The sequence below is a fragment of the Aplidium turbinatum genome, chromosome 10 (assembly GCF_918807975.1).
Source record: "Aplidium turbinatum chromosome 10, kaAplTurb1.1, whole genome shotgun sequence".
Taxonomy (NCBI): Eukaryota; Metazoa; Chordata; class Ascidiacea; order Aplousobranchia; family Polyclinidae; genus Aplidium; species Aplidium turbinatum.
In genome coordinates, this window is record NC_137481.1 from 10647085 (window position 1) to 10665838 (window position 18754).

The 18754-nt window shown below is 38.3% G+C and overlaps 1 protein-coding gene across 1 annotated transcript in view; it reads left to right on the forward strand.

Moving 5' to 3' along the window:
- Nucleotides 1-3346: 3346 nt before the first annotated feature.
- Nucleotides 3347-18754, forward strand: part of LOC145778950 (FRAS1-related extracellular matrix protein 1-like) — a 29051-nt gene continuing 13643 nt past the window's right edge. Inside the window, exons 1-21 of the mRNA XM_082590538.1 lie at nt 3347-3586; nt 4232-4351; nt 4629-4721; nt 6094-6245; nt 6452-6589; nt 6794-6905; nt 7548-7712; nt 7956-8075; nt 12851-12988; nt 13582-13754; nt 13873-13966; nt 14185-14355; nt 14526-14695; nt 14774-14980; nt 15149-15320; nt 16300-16511; nt 16600-16736; nt 17303-17457; nt 17918-18041; nt 18164-18355; nt 18477-18694. Of these exons, the coding sequence (XP_082446664.1) occupies nt 3347-3586; nt 4232-4351; nt 4629-4721; nt 6094-6245; nt 6452-6589; nt 6794-6905; nt 7548-7712; nt 7956-8075; nt 12851-12988; nt 13582-13754; nt 13873-13966; nt 14185-14355; nt 14526-14695; nt 14774-14980; nt 15149-15320; nt 16300-16511; nt 16600-16736; nt 17303-17457; nt 17918-18041; nt 18164-18355; nt 18477-18694 (3303 nt within the window). The remainder of the gene's footprint in view (nt 3587-4231; nt 4352-4628; nt 4722-6093; nt 6246-6451; nt 6590-6793; nt 6906-7547; nt 7713-7955; nt 8076-12850; nt 12989-13581; nt 13755-13872; nt 13967-14184; nt 14356-14525; nt 14696-14773; nt 14981-15148; nt 15321-16299; nt 16512-16599; nt 16737-17302; nt 17458-17917; nt 18042-18163; nt 18356-18476; nt 18695-18754) is intronic.

Consider the following 18754-nt stretch of genomic DNA (forward strand, 5'->3'; position numbering starts at 1 on the left):
TGGACCTCGTTAAAAGATTTATGCTAAGCCATCACAGCACGTTTGGAACAGTGATAACTTTCCGAGTAAACGTTTTCAAGACTTGTTTTTGAAATACAACACACCAGTACCCAGGTCCGGATTTAGGAGGGGTGGCGGGCAAAGGGTGCAGTTGCCCCGGGCCCCCTTTTGAAGGCTCCCCCGACGTGGAAAATGTGATTTTGTGTTATTACTATTATTTTCTCTCAGCCTTTGAAGTTTCTGCAAAATGCCTCCTTTTTCTTTCAAGGTTAATTTTTAGTCAGAAGGTGGTGACTGAGCTTGGCGTAAAGGCATTAGCGGTGTGGGTGACTTTCAAGTTACATTGTAAAGTTTTTCGCGCCAAGGGCGCGAAAAAACTTTTATGCACGGGGCCACCCCAATTAAAAAGTTTCCCGGTCCCCCCAATCAGTTAAACTCGCCCTTGGACGTAGTAATAGTTTTTGCACGGGCCCCCCGATCTAAAAATGCCCCGGGCCCTCCATCAGCTAAACCCGGCCCTGCCAGTGCCATTCAGCGCCGCTGTGGAACGCATGCTATCACTTGGAAAGGACATTATGCGTCGCAAACGCAGCAGATTGTCAGACAAACGTTTTGAGATGCTTGTCTTTCTAGGCTACAAGGAAATAACTAAGAAGCTAAGCAGCTAATTACAATACAGTCTCAAAACATAAAACCTGCTCTTTATTTATAGCCATTGTTAGCCTAAACTTGGTTGCAATACTTCCGTTTTGTGAGACCCTGGCTAAAATAACGCTAGAAATTAGCGCTGACGCTGACGCCGTCAATTTCTTTAAGAGCTGACGCAGTACTTTACGCTGTAAAGTTTTTAGGCAATTCGCGCTGACGCCGTCAATTTATTTCATTGACGCGTACGACACTGGAAATCATAAACTGTTTTGGTTTGCTATTTTTTGTTGATGTGCTATGTAGGCAGGCCTATTGTATCTTCTTTATCAGCTGAAAATCGCTTTTTGAGTGGCATTTTTTATGCGGCCAGAAAATTTTTTCTCAAACCTGCGGTCTTTCATGCTCGCAGACTTGGACCACCCTGGCCTACATTATATTCAGTAATCAGCACCATGGATTTAAAGGAACTGCAAACTGAACTAGGCCTATTAATTTATTTTTAAACTAAGCGCCCAACTAATAAACAATTAACTTAGGCTACTACGCCACCTCTAAACTTTGTTAGAATTCATTAATTCAAAACTGTTTAACAGGTAGCCTGCTACAACAATAGGCTATTTTTTTTTCAATGATTTATCACACTGTAAATTTTTTAAGAAAAACTGTGAGACATTATACGTTAGTGAGGTTGCCTGTAGGCCTACGGCTGTAGGCTATATTCTCCGAACGCTCTAAAAACAATAAACGAAAACCAGGGGGGAAAAGGGGACAATTGCTCCTCCCCCCGAAATACTTTGAATAAATATTTCACCTTTTGTTACAGCATCATTTGACAGACTTTTACTATGGATTTAGGCTAAAAGTGCTCTCAGAATGCGCCATTTTAAGGTATTGTTTTAAAATTTTACTAATAATGTTTTTATTTGCGCCCATTGTGATAACATACAGTTACTCCCCTTATTGTTATGGAGGAGGCCTTCCGGACTCCCCTGAGTGCTTCAATTTCACCAACTGGTTGCCGGGCTTACTGACATATACAATAATACTTATTTGCTCCAACATTTTTTGCTGGTTACGCCCCTAGATTACTGTACGCCTGCGTTGTTCTATTCACTGCCAAGTGCCAGTCTTCATGTAACTTGCATGAAATAAATCCACGAAATAAAAAAGCATTAGGCTACTTATGAATTGCATTTCTTTCAAAAAACTTATTTATTTCCATTAAGCAACCATTTCTTCTGCAACACCCACATATTTTTTCGTGGTCTTTTAAGCACCAACTTGGCAGACACGCTTTGAAGCATAACGTGAATTACAACGAGTTACCACTTACTAATGTTATCATACATTGAAACAATGCTGCAGAAGCAATCTTGTTTATTTTCCTTCTTAATAGGAAACATCAAGATTGTTGCTGTACTACAAAAAGCTTCATTGAAAACGTTCATACTATGCAGATCCAGCAAAAAGTCGAAAAACGCCACCAATGTGCTTACTGCTGTGTCTGGTGCAACTTGTTTTCTTTTCTTGATCAGCAGTCTGCGTCAGTCAATCGTAAAGTCATGAAAACCAGACAGATTCGGAAAATGATTCGACAAAGCCACTTTGTTTTTCTCTTGTCAAAGTCTGATGCACAAGTTGAGAATGTGTAAACTGAAGAAAGGAAATTACGGAATTTAAGCAGTTAAATTTGTCTTTTCATTTGCAAAGCATTGATTTCGAAGCAAACCAGACAACAAAGAATTGACATAGACGGAATTTACGATATTGTGATGGTCATTCAGTTAAGCAAAGGGACAGTAAATTCAACCAGACTAGTTCAGATAAAGGACTGTTCTCGCTATTTGACGAGTAACAAAGAAAATTGACAGAAAATCAGGTAGAAAATTTTGAAAATTGCAGTGTAGGTCTAGAGTTGAAAAATACCTTTAAAAATCGGAAAATGTTTTTACGTAGGGTGATATACAGAACGTGCGTTCAACAAAGCTGTACTTTAGCACACAACATTTCGTGGTAAGCAATTCAGCAAAGTTTCAGTACCGATCAGTGAGGCTATGACGTCACTTTACAAATTTACGCTAAACTATTCGGTTACGTCATACCTTGTTGGACATTATGAAAAAGATTTTGTGCTGAAATTCTATCTGTTTTAAAACAGTTGCCACGGGCCTATGAAGAGGGTACATACTCACAAACAGGAAAGTTAAGAAAGTAATTTGGGCCCGGTACAATGCTTATAAGGCCCCAAAACACTTTTTAAAACAATATAAAAATCACAATAGCATACCGTGCACCTCTAGTTCCTCAAGGGAAAAATAACTGTAAAGTATTCGAGAACAACAGCAGTTCTTGAAAAGCGCAGTCATCTCTGGAAAGGTTACTTATGGGCCCCTAAAATCATCCGGGCTCGGGACAAAACGTAACCTTTGGACCCCTATGCCTACTGGGTAGAAGTCTTGACTGCAGGTCACAGTCTTCGTTTAGTGTAGCCTACTGGATCGTAAGGCTTTAGTTTGACAAGTTCGTTTGTTAGCTTTTTAGTGATAATATTGTAGCCTAGCCTACTGGGTTGGCCTAGTTTGGATGTTCATGTTGCAGATTTGCTTCTAGCCTATAACTTAAACAAAGCGACATTCTAGTTACAGCAGAACTTAACGTACGGTAATTTGTTTTATGCAGGTAGAAAAATGCTGTAAATATGCTTTTTGATCACAAACACACGACGCATGCCTTTTTAATTATTTTGTTTTCTGCTTTTGCGTCGAGAGCTGATTCGCAGATAGTTCGGAACAATGATGAGGTTGAAGTGCGGAACGGAAGAACTGTTTACATGCGGAAAGAATTGCTATCTTTTATTGCTGAGCCCGGGCAAAGATGTAAAGTTGAGGTTGTTACAAACGAACCCATGTACCAAAGAGTCGGAATCTTTACACCTGAAGTATGGGTTGAATTGCGATCTTTATGTTTATATTATAGTATTTTTTTTGTCTCGAACGCGTTAATGACGAAAAATAAAATGATTGATTGATTGATTGAAGTATGAAATTCAACCAACAAGCTTGTGCTTGCAAGCAAATCACTTTGATTTCATGCCAATTGAAGCACAATCTGGAACATCCAATTGCGTGACTTGACGGTTTTTTCTTGGATCCAGCAGTGGGCTCAAATAATTAAATGACCGTAATGACTATTAACTTGTGACATATTTGACTAGAAAGGCAAAATCGGGCAGATAAAATGAAGTTGAATAACTCTGGATCGGTAACTGACCAAAACTCCCAAAGTCTTGTTTTTAGAAATTAATCACTAACCCAGTTGAAAACCTACAACCATCTAGGCTACTATTCTTCCAAGGAAAGGAAATACAGACTGACATAAGAAAAATTATTTCAATTGCTTATTGCTTTTGACGATATTTCGCGATAAGTTGATAACAAATGTAGGCCGCTGTCTTCTCAAGCAAGAAATTTGCTCTTTCTTTGTTATGATCCTGCTTGCGTGCAATTGGTTGATTAAGCTTAATAAGACCTAGATTGTGTTATTGTCGGCTGATTAACACTACCAGCTTTGCTCTTTATTGAAGATATTTGACTGCGATTATCTGCCAAAATCGGTGAGGTATGAACATAATGGATCGCCACTTTTGAGCAAGGATACTGTCAAGATGAAAGTATATCTATTACTTAATGACACAACTCTTCAAGTAAGACGGATTTTCAGTTTTTGCAACTACAATAAGACTACTTCTTTTCAAAAGTTATTCACAATAAAGGTGTATGCCGTATGCGCCACATCTACTTGTGCCACGAAAAAAAGGCAGTGAGCCACCAGCGAAGGCATTTTTTCAACCTTGAAATATATTTTTTGTCTTTCCGTTTGTAGTGCCGCATATCAAAGCTCTGCCTAAGCGACAGTGGCACAAATTCTTTACAAAATATCAATGATTTTTTGATGATATCTTGACAAACTATTTGTACTAGGAAACTACCTATCTTCGTGTCAGCATATTGGATTCTCGCTGTGACGTCATTCAAGTGAACCATCTTCCGATGAGAGTTCCCAGAATGACAAAAGTAAAGTGAATTTGCATGACGATATTGTCAAGATCAAACTGTTAAAATTTTCAGCTTTTGTTTCCGAAGTTGGGTTACATATTTCCGCTTAGGCCTACATTTTATTCGAAGTAGTTTTTCTGTTTAAGCCATGAGTTTACTTTGTATGATTTTATTACCAAAAGATGAGTTCTTTCTTCATCCGTTCAGTCGTTTACGACTCTCGGTCACTCTATATGTCATCTTTCTCCACATCTCTCGATCCCAAGCAGCCTCCTTCAATTCATGCACTCCCATTCCACTGTCATTTACGATTGTGTCAAGCCATCTTGTTTTTGGGTGCCCCCTTCCTCTTCCTCCGCTGACCAAACCAAGCATGATGTCTTTTTCCATTGATTTGCTTCTCATTATGTGATCAAAATATGAAAGTTTCTGCCTGACGATTCTAGCTTTTAGGGATATGTCCGGTTTAATTTGTTCGAGAATTTTCTCATTTGTTACTTTGGCTATCCAAGGAACACGCAGTAACCTTCTCCAACACCACAATTCAAATGCGTCAATCTTTCTTCTGTCTGTTTTGTTCATTGTCCATGTTTCGCATCCGTAAGTTGCAATTGGCAATATAATAGTTTTGATCAGCTTCTTTTTTGTTTCTAATTTTACATCCTTGCTCTTCCAAATGCTATGCATTCCAACGAATGCATTTCTTCCCAGCGCTATTCTTCTCCTCATCTCTGGTGAGTTATTAGAGTCCCAGCTTATTTTTGAGCCTAGAAATATGAATTCCTTCACTGTTTCAATTTCTTGATTATATCGATCTTGATATTTATGTTATCTGCTTTACCAGTTGTTATAATTTTTGTTTTTTTGATGTTGAGTTTCAATCCAGCCCTTTCACTTTCCTTTTTCACTTTGATGATTAAGTCTTCAAGATCTTGTGCGTTCTCGGCCAAAAGGGTAGTGTCATCTGCAGATTTCAAGTTGTTTATAATTCTGCCACCGATTTTCACTCCTATATTGGAATTATTCAACCCTGCTCTCTTCATGACCATTTCTGTGTACATATTAAATAGAGAAGGGGATAAAATGCACCCTTGGCGTGTTTCTTTTTCAATTTTAAACCAGGCTGTATTTCCGTATGCTGTTCGAACTGTAGCTTCTTGATTTTGATACAATGACCTCATGGGTTCCAGCAGGTGCATTGGCGTTCCCATGTCTCTCAGACAACTCTAAAGAATGTTATGTTGGATAACATCAAAAGCATTCGAATAATCAATAAAACACATGTACAGATCTTTTTTGTACTCCTTGATGGTTTGCATGATCCAAAAGATGAGTATCAAACGAAAAAAAATTTTTTTTAAGATAAACATCCTAATATGTGTTGTTTTAGATGTCTAACCCAATCACCCGAGATGTTGTTGACTTTGATTATGACAGACAGTTCGACAATCTCTGCCATGTTAAAATTTCTGAAGATGGTTTCCCAGCTTATGGTCGCTTGGTGGTAGTGGAGAGCAACAGAACTATGGAAAACGTTCATGAGTCAGTATTTTCACGACTGGTAGAAATAATCCACAGTTTAGTTTCTTTCGATTAGAATTTTTATTTTTTTAATTTATTCAAAAACCAAAACAATTCAATTTATTTGAGCGTCATACTAAAGGGCTTCTATTAATGAAGAGATTTAAAAAAAATATCATTAATAATTTACCTCAATGTTTTAAAGAATTTTGACCTGTCGTTTCTAGAGATGTACGATACAGACCATCAGGTGCTGTTTTTGTGAGCTGTGAAGAGTTTGTGTTAATGGGATTAATATACGAGCATCTTTCACCTCCAACCCCTAACGTCGATTACGTACCTCTTCATGTTGTGGTCACTGACAGGTAGTTCCAATACGTTGCGTCCTTGTTAAATTAGCTTAAAACTATCTAGCCTATGGTGTGCAATGTATAATCTTAAACTAAACGTAAATTAATTGAGTAAAGTGGTCTTTTTTATATCATCATCAATAAAGAATGCAATTCCAGTGGAATATGCTAAGTTGCGTGACAAAATCGTTTAAACTCAAATTGTTTGCATTGTTTCAGGCGTTCAGGCTCAACTTTATTGCAGGAAAGACATTGGCTGCCTGTCACTATCACTGACGCGTTTCCCAATCAGCCTCCAAAACCAAGTTTTTCCAATATGTATATTTTAGAAGTAAGTTGTACGATAGCTTCAACAAGTTTTCTTCTCCTAAAATGCACAAACACATTGTATTGATCGTGGGAATCTTTATCCTTCGACTGAGAAAGCTTCTTGCAAACCTAATCTTAGCAGTTTCGTAGTCTTGTAGAAAGTAGAGGCTTTGAAACACTGACGCAGGCCTAGTCATCGACGAATGACGTTTCCGCTTGTTGAAATGTTATTGTCTGTGAATTATTCCATCTGTTAGATATGGAGGGCTGTCCTTGACGTGCGTTGCTAAGCCGAGAGTCGAACCAGCACCGCTTGGTCTTGCTGTTTCTTCGTGTTAAAATCGGGTGCTTAGCCAACTGAGATAAAAGGATTTAAAATATTTGTATGATTCATAATCCACAAACGCCGTATATTTTTATCTGAAGGTATATCTTTATAATTAATGGAGAGAGCATGTATGTTTGCGAACGTTGCAACTACGGAGAAACGTATTCTTTTATTCGAGTGTATCACATGGTCACCGTATGAAGTGCACCATGCTATGCAGTAGTGCCAGTAGCCTATGCATTAATCCACTCGTTTCTAAATTCTTCAGTTATCAAGATTTTAGATCTTTTGTGATGGTAGTTAAACACAATGGTGCATCAAAAATAAATTTTGCAGGTAGACCAGTTTGTCACAACCAATTTATTGCCAATGACCATTTCGGCTGTTGATGGGGAAACCCGAAACGAAAACCTCGTCTTCAACGTCACCAAACCACCATTCCAGGGTTTCATTACCCACCTGAACGATGAAAGCAAACCCATTTTTTCGTTTACCCAGCAGGTTGTGATTTACGCTCTTTCTGAAAAAGTGGTTTGATGGAGTTATATCGTGGTTAAATTAGCGTCTAATCATGGTTAAATTAGAGTAACTTCAAGTGTAGTAAATTATTTTTATATTTTTGTCTTTTTAGCGACCAGTTTTGTTACCAATTGTTGTCTTGCGAGGCAAAACATTGTTGATTTTGTTATGTTCACTGCTCAATGCTTTTTACTGTTCGTTTGTAACTTATAACGTTTTCTTCAGGACTTAGAAAGCTTGCAAATCGCTTATCAACCTCCCAATGTGAGCTTCTCAGAACGCCAGACTTTCAATGTGGAGTTTGTTGTCTATGATGAATATTTTGCCGAAAGTACTCCACTTAAAGTAGGGCCTACGTGGTGTAACCTTGATAGGTTTCATTGGTTTTGTCTAAGTTAACTTGTTTATACATTTCTTTCCTCAAGCAGTATCATCACAAAAACAATAAATTTTTAATGTAGTTCAATTCATTCAAACTGCGTTTTGAGCAGAATCCTGGACTCTTTGACTTTGCAATGAGCTGCAAAAATTAACCAAACAGTTTTAATAAAATAAATGTAGCTTCCCAAATATGACTATGAATTAGGACATCTTCGATGAAAGCTATTGCAAACACTTAATTAGTTGTAATGTAGTTTTGAACTAACACCGTTGCAGTGCCGGTCTTAGGGTATTGCGGGCCCTGTGCGGAATATGTTTTGCGGGCCCCAAGGACAATGATCCAATTCAGTAACGTATTTAGAAACGGGAGGGGGGTGTTGACGACCGGCAGGCGAAGCTTGACGGCGTGCTCGCCGAAGGCGACACCCAGCGGCTGGGGGGCCTCCCCCAGAAAAATTTTGAAAAATCACTTTGAATTTGGTGCATTCTGAGAGCATGTTCAACAAAAATTTGGGTATGAATATTACTGTAAAATGGTGCTGTCCGGTGGCATAGCAAAAGGATAAGATCATGTTTTCTTGGGCATTTTTCGGAAATAAAGTTAAGTCTCTATGTTTTCTTGTTGCAAATTCCTGGCTGAGATATTTGAATGTTTGGTATTGGCAAAACTAGCTCTTTTAATGTAGTTTCGTTTAAAATTAGGCAAACTTTGTTTTAGAGACATAGGTTGATCGCTTTTTTGCCAGATTATTACAGTTTTATTATTGATTAATTTTGTCCTTGGTTGATCAAAAATGATCGTATTCCGGTAAGCCACTAACTTTTATGCTTTAAAGTTAACCCAAAGTTTAGAAAATGTAAATAGACGTCATACATCTCGATGAGTATCAGACAAAAAGCTTTAAGACAGTGAACTTACTTCATTTCTGATTTATTCAAGTTTTGTATAACGAACCACTGTAATCAGCTATATATAAAAGGTCAGTGCAATTTTTCACAGCTGTGGATATTGCAGTGTTTACATGGACTGTACGAGTTAACTGCAGACTACTATGGACACTAAACAGTTGTAGAGCATTATAGATCCTATATATACCATACTAATTTAGTGTTGATTAGAAAGCACAAAACACTGAAAGCATAATTTTCAATATCGTGACATCACACGCGTTCCAAGGGGAGGGGGGGGGGGTAAATCCCCACCCTCACTTGGCTACGCTACTGATCCAATTGGATTTAAGAAAATCGGTTTACTTTTACTTGGTTGCATAAATATGCATACAAAGCATGAATGAAAATACATCAAAAGCACAATGCTCAACTTTCAAGAAATGTGTGCATATTGTTTTATGGGAATATTTAAGCATGAAATATAACAATGCAAAAGAAACAAACCCAACCAAATGTACCTGTGCAGCAACCAGCAAGGACTCCTTATTATGCTTAAATTGGTCAGAATCCATCTGAACTCAGAAGTAGGTACCTAGATTGAAGTTGTTTGAAATGCTTGCAAAATGTCCAGCAGGTTTACTTCAGAAAAAGTTTTTGCTAAAACTGCTGGCTGCCAAACTCAAAGTAACCCTGCAACTGAAGATGGGCAATATTCTCTGTCAGAGTCAGTTTCTACACAGTGGCAGAGCAGCATTTGAATAAATTGTTTGCCTCATTCCTGCAAATGCAAGTTAAAACATAATCAAGCAGGCTAGAAATGGATTCGTACATGAAACTAAGCCACAACAGGCAAGGCAACAAGGGGAAATTTTGAAGACGAGTGAAGGTGTTATTATTGAAGACATCATGCATCAAGTACGTAAACCATGCAATCATGCATCTTAATACTTTGCGGTGAAATACCTCATGTTATACAAACATATTGAAAAATAAATACAGCTACTCAATCCAAGGAAAAAAGCACATTGAGATGTATATCTCAATCAGTTAAAAATGAAGTATATATATAAAATAATAAAAACCACTGCACTTGCTATTTGCATGCCACATCTAGTAGCTCAGAGTAAAGACATGTTGTAAAACAATTTTAAGGTTATGGTATAGCGCACATTAAGCATGCCATGTAGTTCATTAGGGCTATATAGTGAATGATGCAAAATACATGCAAAAATGCTAATGGCCAGGGCCGTTTGAGAAAATAGTTATCTGGGATTTCTTATCATCAACACCAAATTTAACTGAATAGACATTTTGTACGCACACTAGCTCTTCGAGCAAAGACTTGGCGTTTAGGTCATTTGGGTAAAAATTAGCCAGCACATCACATTTAGAGGAAATCGAGCATTTCTGCTATTGATCTAACATCATTGCAAGCAGCTGGAGTTTGAATAAGGCAAAGCTGACCTCAGAATTTAGTGGAATTAATCTGTTACCACCAGTAGTGACATCATTTAAGATGTTGTCAAAGAAGTAGATTCACTGGTGTCATTACTGCATTTACTGCAACTAGTAAGTTATATTTTAAAAACTTAGAAATTGAAGAATGCTTTGTATAATTGCTCAACAACTCTTTTTTTAAATCCTTTTTTTTCTTTGCTCCACATTTACAATGATTAGGTATAGCTAATGGATAAATCACTAATGGTACTCTATTATTGAGTTCAACAATCTTTGCTGGTACAAAAATTACATTGGTATTTATTTATTTATTATTTATTTGCGTCAAACAAAGTTGTCCATATCCAAAACAAAAGCAACGAAATAATACACAAACTGAAAATGCACAAAGATCACAGAGAGCCACCTTGGATGCCGTCGGTTTAAAAGCTCACTAAATGGGCTATCTACTGTTACAAATTTATATACAATGAGCGTTGGAAGAATTGAAAGTATTCAGAACGATAAAAACAATCAGATGACATCAGGTCTGATATAAAGCGATTGGAGGAGTGAATGCAACGGTTGATAAACGAAAACATGTTTTTTCTCAATAAAGCATCAAACGTTGTTATATTATACATTACTTGATATTCACGGGCACTGACATAACGAGGCAAGTTGTGCAATATTCTAAAAGAATCATTGTAAGCAACACGTAATCGTTTTATACTAGAAGATCTAAACTTGTTCCACAACTGGGATGCGTAAAAGGACATACAATAAGAGCGAAATACAATGTTTTTTTTACAGAGGGTGAGCATTTAGCGGAATGAGATTTTGCATTGTTTGCAGCACAGTACTGAGAGCGTACCTGCCTTGAAATATCATTTTCATCTGAGAGAGAACTCTCAATAAATACACCCAGATATTTTACAGAGTCTGTGAACACAATTTCAGATTTACCTAGATATAGCAGAGGAGCACGTGAAAGATAAAAGTTTTTTGGGGAAAATAACATACCAAATGACTTTTTAGAATTGAAAGTAATTTCATGTAGCCTACTGCACAAACTGCATCTAAATACAATAACAAGTAGACTATATTAAGATTTAAAAATTGTTTAGATTGGGTACTACAGAGTAATCAACTTGAAACAATTTGAAAAGATCCGGGCCCCTTAAATGTTATTTTTCAACCCATGGAATAACAATGACATTTTAGTACTGTACTGGAAGTAACATGTATCTAAACACAGTCGCCACAAGATTGAAAATTTTGGTTTCTGTTGTCACTGAGCAATGTTAAACATTTGGTAGCCTACAAGGCGTTTTGAAAAAATCTGGGCCCCTCAATATTAGATTTTAAAAATTACATGCATAGGGCATAATAATGATAGTTTAATATTGGAAGTCAGGCGCGGATTTATGGGGGGGCCCGGGCCCCCCCCGAAATTTTGTGAAAAATTGTATGTTTCCGCATCAAATGGTTTGATATGCTTCTAAACAGCTGATATTAGTCCCTCAGCATCACAATTGATGAAAATGGTTGTTTTAATGTCTATTTTCTAGCATATCGTATATGTCGTAGTATCATTGTTCATATTCTGTTTAGCTTAAATTTCTTTCTTTTTAATTGATTTTCAAATTTTCTGCCCCCCCCCCCCCCCCCCCGAAAAAAAACTCTTAGATTCGCGCCTGCTGGAAGTAACATGCATTTAAATTTTCACAAGAGTGAAGTTTCCTGAATTCATAGAATATTAAGTGATTTGATACATGGCGTTTTAAAAATCCGGGCCCTTTAAATGATTAGTTTTAAAATTACACATCATATACATGGCATAATAACAATGGTTTTGTATAGAAAGTAACATGACTGTATTCTATTTAAATGCAATTGCCACAAAACAAAATTCTGTTGTCACACTGCAATGTTAGGCTAACTATTTGGCACATGGTGAAATGTCGTGGGGGCCTAAAAGCATGTAAAGGTGGCCCGACGCGACAATCTCAGCACTTGCCTCACCCTAAAGCCGCAACTGACTTCAAGGATACCGGTACTTGCTTAGGAATTGAATTGAATTTTTTCCATTGGACATGACAAAAATTACTGCATTTTCTGAGTAAATTGCGGGCCCCCTAATTTGCGGGCCCTGTGCGATCGCACGGTTCGCACACCCCAAAGACCGGCACTGACCGTTGTCTACTCGGATTGAGAAAACTTGAAAATAGCCTGAACTTAACTTTGTTGCTTCAAATCAGCACGTGCCAGTAAAGTGTTACCGAACTGTAAAAAGAACAGCATAAAACAAATCGTGCAAATTTTTATGTATCATTCATTAAACTTATGTCCGATTTGCAAATAATTCAAATTTTATGAAGTGAAGTTGAATCAGTTTTATGTCATTTCAGTGCTTATTCTCCATACGAGTGTCATACACAAACGCACCAAGAGTATCGTGGAATGAAGGACTTACAATGCTTGAAGGCCAGTCCCGACCAATTGACAACGCATGCTTACAAGTCGTTGATAAAGATAACTTGGATCAGGTTTCGTGTTGGCTGTGAAATAGAAGAATTGTTTTCATGCTATGAGTCGACGTACTTTTCTTGAGATGAAGATCAGCGTTTGTTTACAATTCAGTTTTGGACTGTCGAATTTAAGTTTTTGTATCCAAGCTTACGCCTGGTGGTTGAAAATTTAGATTTAGTGGACCGGAAGGCAAGGAAGCCAATTTCCGTATCCAGTTTCAGGCATGTCTTTGAGTGTCAGCCACATGCTCTTGAGCGGTGTCGAGCCGGCGTCTTTTGGAGTGCTGGACTAGGGCTCTCACCACTTGGCTCTGTAGCAGAATATTTGAATAAAAAGTTGGTTTTTAATTACACTGCAGTTGGTGGTTGTTGAAGCTACATAAGTCCTGTGGTATGATGAATGGTATTAATACTACAAAAGAGTCCTCAATGCCAAGCGCAATGGTAAGCAAAGCTAATTCAAGTAGATTGAATCATTATTATCAAAGTAACTTTTACAGCTTGTTTCACCCTTTGCGGGATTATCAGAAAGTTCTGACGATCCCGCAAAGGAGGAAACAAGCTGTAATGGTTACTTTAATAATAGTGATTCAAATCTTGTATTGTTGTAGGTACGATTTACTTTGGCCGGAGGATTACGTCATGGGAGACTTTACGTCAACAACCGGCCTGGTTTTTCGTTTCGCTGGAACGAGATCGAAAATGGTCTTGTTTCATACCGCCATGACGACACTGATACCAGGAAGGATTTCGTTGTGTTTCGAGTAACTGATGGATTTCACAGGTGCACCAACCTTCATTTATCATTCTCTTTGAAAAGTTGTTAATTGCTGTTTTTGCATTTGCTGATGCTTCGTTTAGTCTTTTGCGCTGTTACTCGAGCTTCTCATTCTTTCTTCTAGTACTCGCTTTAAACTTCCCATCAGCATCATACCAAAGGACGATGCCCCACCTTTTCTTATCAACAACATCGCTTTTAAAGTACAGGAGGGGCAGGTGAATGCGTTGGCTGTAAAAAAAGTTACATGCGTCATTCTCAAAGCATAACCATAATCGCATGTATGCTAATATTTTACAAAAATGGTTGAGAAATTTAGAAGAGCACAGTATGGCAAACCAAAGTTACCAATCCTCACAGAGAAAATCATAAGCTGTCCTTTTTTTGGTTGAATCGATGCGACTTTGATGTGTGTAAAAAGCTGGTTTATTTGCAGACTATCTTAGTGCATCGTTTTATGCTGGAGGCTTCAGATGCTGATTCTAGTTCAGACTATATCCAATTCAACATCACTGTTCCTCCAAAAGCTGGAGAAGTCCAGAAACGGCGCAAGTGGGAAAGAGCAGGCTGGTCGATATCTAAGTTTCAACAATCAGACTTATACCAGGTGATGGTTTACGACCAACTCAAACCCATCCAGCAAATCAATCTATTGCTTTAATGTCTGCGGACGTTAAAGCAATAGAAAAAAGAACTGGTTTGCTGACTGGGAGCACTGCTATTCTGCTAAGACGGAGTATGAACATTTCTGTAACTGACGTACACTTTTTGCTCCAGGGATTGATCTACTACAAACATCTTGGTGGAGAGTTGTTTGAGGACTCATTTGAGTTTACACTTATGGACAGCACGCAACCTGTACCCAATGTCTCACCACCTCACAAAGTCGCAATAAAGATCACACCGATTGATGATTTGCCTCCACAACCAGCAACTGGAAACAAGCTGTAAGCGAGTGAATAATCAAAACAAGTCGCTGGCTTCCTGAAAATAAAAAGTAATTTTAACTTTGTCATTTTTCGTAGAGTTCTTGTTGTTAACGAAACTGATGTAACTTACGTCACCAATCGTGAAATGACGTACATCGACGCGGAAGATGAAGATGCTGACGTAACGTTCACCATTACCACAGAGGCGTACCGCGTGGATGGTTTTGGGTTCGATGCTGGGAGACTGGTGTTTACCGATGACATGGTCATGTTAATGAAAGACCCAACTGTTCCAACTCTCAGGTAAAATAAAGTCGGTAAAGTTTTCTGTGAATGGAAATTAAGTTGTTATGTTTAAGCTTGTTAATAAGTAGAGGTATCCTTTACACAAAAAAACATTTAGCTTATTTTTCTCTACAATGCGTGATCTATTTTTGATTTAATCTTTTGTTTTGATTATTTTCTTTCAAGGACTTTCACACAAAGAGCGGTTGATCACCACAAAGTAGCCTACATGCCTCCCATGGAAGATATCGGTCTTCATCCTGTGGATGTGCAATTTCTATTTTCCGTCACTGACGAGAGCGGCAAATCGCTCACAGGGCAAAGATTCACCATCACTGTGCTACCCGTAGATAATCTCGTATGTAGTGTTTTTTATCAAATGTTACTTTACAGTAGGCCTATAGTCTTTCCAAGTGTTCCATTTTCTTTGCAATGATTTTTCAATCGACAAGCAAGCTGCTCCGCCCTGGTTTCCCTTGTAGTTGGTAATAAGCATGGGCGCCGATCCCTATAGGACAGCGGGGACATGTCCCCACCATCTTTTTACATGTCCTCACCATCTTTTTACATTATTTTTATAACGTAAAAAGGAAATTATTAACCGAATGTCACGATTTTATTAGTCAGACGTTGTTTAAAATCTATTGAAAGGAGGGGACAACATTTTGTTTTATGCGAGGAAACCCCGACCGTAGTAGAAATGTTTTATTATGCGGGGAAATTGCTCATTTCACCAGCCAGCTCGTGTTCAGCTGAACGGTCATTTTCAACTTCGCGACTTGTCAAAACTTGGTTATGATCTACCATGACACAGGAACGGCTAAATCATGCAATGGTCTGCCATGTGCACAACAAAGTTTTGAATTCGCTCAACCTCCATGACTTCTCCAAGGACTTCGTTTTTAATTAGCCGGAGACTCGTTGCCAAGTGTTTGGACGTCTGTTGTCCAATGTTGACACTGACAATTAAATATATAGGCTATACATCGCATTAGATCCTAGCCTACCTACTGTAAGCTTATTTGTTTGTCAGAACAGACCCCCGATTTTTCTAGCTCGTTTTGCTCGACGCCCCTTTCTACCTTTGCTAATAAATGTCCCCACCAATTTTAGAGAGCGATCGGCGCCCATGGTAATAAGTGTAAATTAGCAAGAACTTTAGCTATTACACTATAAGCCATAAAGTTCCCTAATCGATGAATTGCTTTGGTTATCAGAATGTAGTTATTTTTGGCGAAATGAACTGGAGTAACTATTGCATTACTTTTTTTCTAATAAACTCATTTCAGTAGTTTATTAGTGATTGCAAGAATGGCAACAGTCGTTATTGTTTTCAGGCGCCAACAATACGAGCTACTGAGCTGAACCTAAACGAGGGAGGTTCGGCTCAGATTGTGAAAGATTCTATTGAAATCCACGACAACGATACAGAAATTTATGATCTGAAGATCATCCTCTCTCAATCTCCTCTCACTGGAAGCGTGAGGCGAGATAACATTCCTCTTCACGAAGGAGATGGTTTTACAACTAACGATATGGATTTGTTCAGGTTTGATGTATTTGGATACACAATACCATTGTCAGTCAGTGATTGATCGCATTAAATGTTGTTTGTTACATTACGTTTTTCTTGTCAGAATGACCTACGTGCATAACGGATCAGAGATGCACGAAGATAAATTCGAACTTACTGTGAGCGATGGAAAACAAAATTCCTCCATTGTGATGCAAGTGCACGCACAACCAGTTGATGACGAGCTTCCTACCATTTTAGGTACGAAGTTAACTTTGTAGTAAATATATGTTTGATTGATACACAGTAATGAGGTCGTAATTATTCGTTCACGAAAGTAACTCGTTTTCTTCGTAAAGTTAATGTGTGTTTGGGATAATTTTAACTGAATTTTACCGATAAAGCACTATTGGGATATTGTAGTAAACAATTTGTTGATATGTGATTGATTGATTGATTGAATCTTTATCCTCGGACTGGGAAAGCTTCTTGCAGAGCTTAATCCTGGCAGTTTGGCATACTTGTAGAGGCTTTGAATCACTGACGCAGGCCCGGTCACCGAGATTGACAGAGTGAAGTTTCCGATTGTTGAAGTCTTGTTGCCAGGGAACTATCCCATCCATTAGATGCCGCTGAATGGAGAGCAGTCCTTAACGTGCGTTGCTCAAGGGCACATCCCGAGAGTCGAACCAGCGCCGCTTGATCTTGAAGTTTCTTCGTTCCAGAAGTGACGCGCTAACCAATTGAGTTATCGGGGCGGTTACATATATATAAACAATAATGCACGGTACAAAGTAGGCCTACATCGAAAATATTATAATTTTAAGGAGGAAGTGAAGCTCTTCGTGTACCCGAGGGTGGATCGAGCGCTTTAACTTCATCGTTTGTTTCTGCCAGTGATGTAGATACAGATGATGACAGTCTTATTTTTGAAGTCTTAACACCTCCTCATCACGGATCAATAACAATGGATGGAGAGGTGGTGCGTTGATGAAACATCATATCTAAACTTTTGCGTAGTGTCCGTATTACTAAACTAATTTTATGAACAAGCTCCTAGACTCAACCGCTTACCAAATCTTCTAAAACCAGTTTAAGTACACCTGTCTTCAAAATTGAATCCTGTCACTGGTGTTTCACTACTTTTCTTACGTCCTATCCAGGATTGCGTTCGGCAGTTCAAGATTTAAATTAAGTTGACCGGAAGATATGGAAGCCAACCTTCGTATCCACCTTCAAGCATATGTTTAAGTGTTTTGCCAACCACACAGCCAGAGCCTGCATGCTTTTGAGTGGTATCGAACCGCTACCCTTTCAAGCGTCAGGCCAAGGCTGTTACCAAGGCACTCATCTATAGCCGTTTTTTTATTACAAAATGTGGTTGCATAGATCTTTAAATATGTTAATTAAAAAGCTAACTTTAGAACATTACTGTATTTCAGGAAGTGATAACGTTCCTACAAAGAGACATCAGAGATGGAAATGTTTATTATTCGCACGATGGAAGCGAGGTGGGCAAGACATCACTGGATGATCTGGCGACTATTATGGTTTCCGATAGGCGAGGTAGATCAGATCAATCTTGCTTCACTCGGTTTAAGCTGTGATAAGGTATCGCGGTGACCATTGGAAACTTTTTTGACGTGTCAAGTTTTTCAAAGCAATGGTGAAAATTCTATATCTTTCAGGTCAACCAATCGATACAGACAATGCCAACATGATGATGAAAGATTTATGTTTTACAATCCTCCCTGTAAATAATCAACCACCAAGACTGGCAATTGGCCACAGAGTATTTCGTTGCAATGAGGGAGATGTGGAAGATCTTACCCACAATTTCATAATGGCGGAGGATAAAGATACTCCCGTCAACGACTTAAGTAAATATTCAAGTTTTTCAAACAATTTTTAAAAATATGACCTTTTTAATAATGCAACTTCACTTTTTAATATGCGCTTTGCTATATTTAGAAAAAGTTCCTTTTCTGTTACTTTTTACAGTTTACGTGATTGAATCTTCCCCTACGTTCGGTTACGTGGAAGACGTCACTCCACGGCCAGGCTATGAGAAAATCATTGGAAAGCCAACGAACTCGTTCACTCATGAGCAACTCTTGTCTGGCTTCATTCGGTACAAACAATCTGAACACGAAGGGATAGAGCCAACGTCTGACGAATTCACCATAACCGTCACAGACGGAAAATACAAATCCGTTGTGGTAATGTAATCATCTAATCATATGTCTTGTCATGGCTTTTCTTCGTGTTTGAGGGCACTG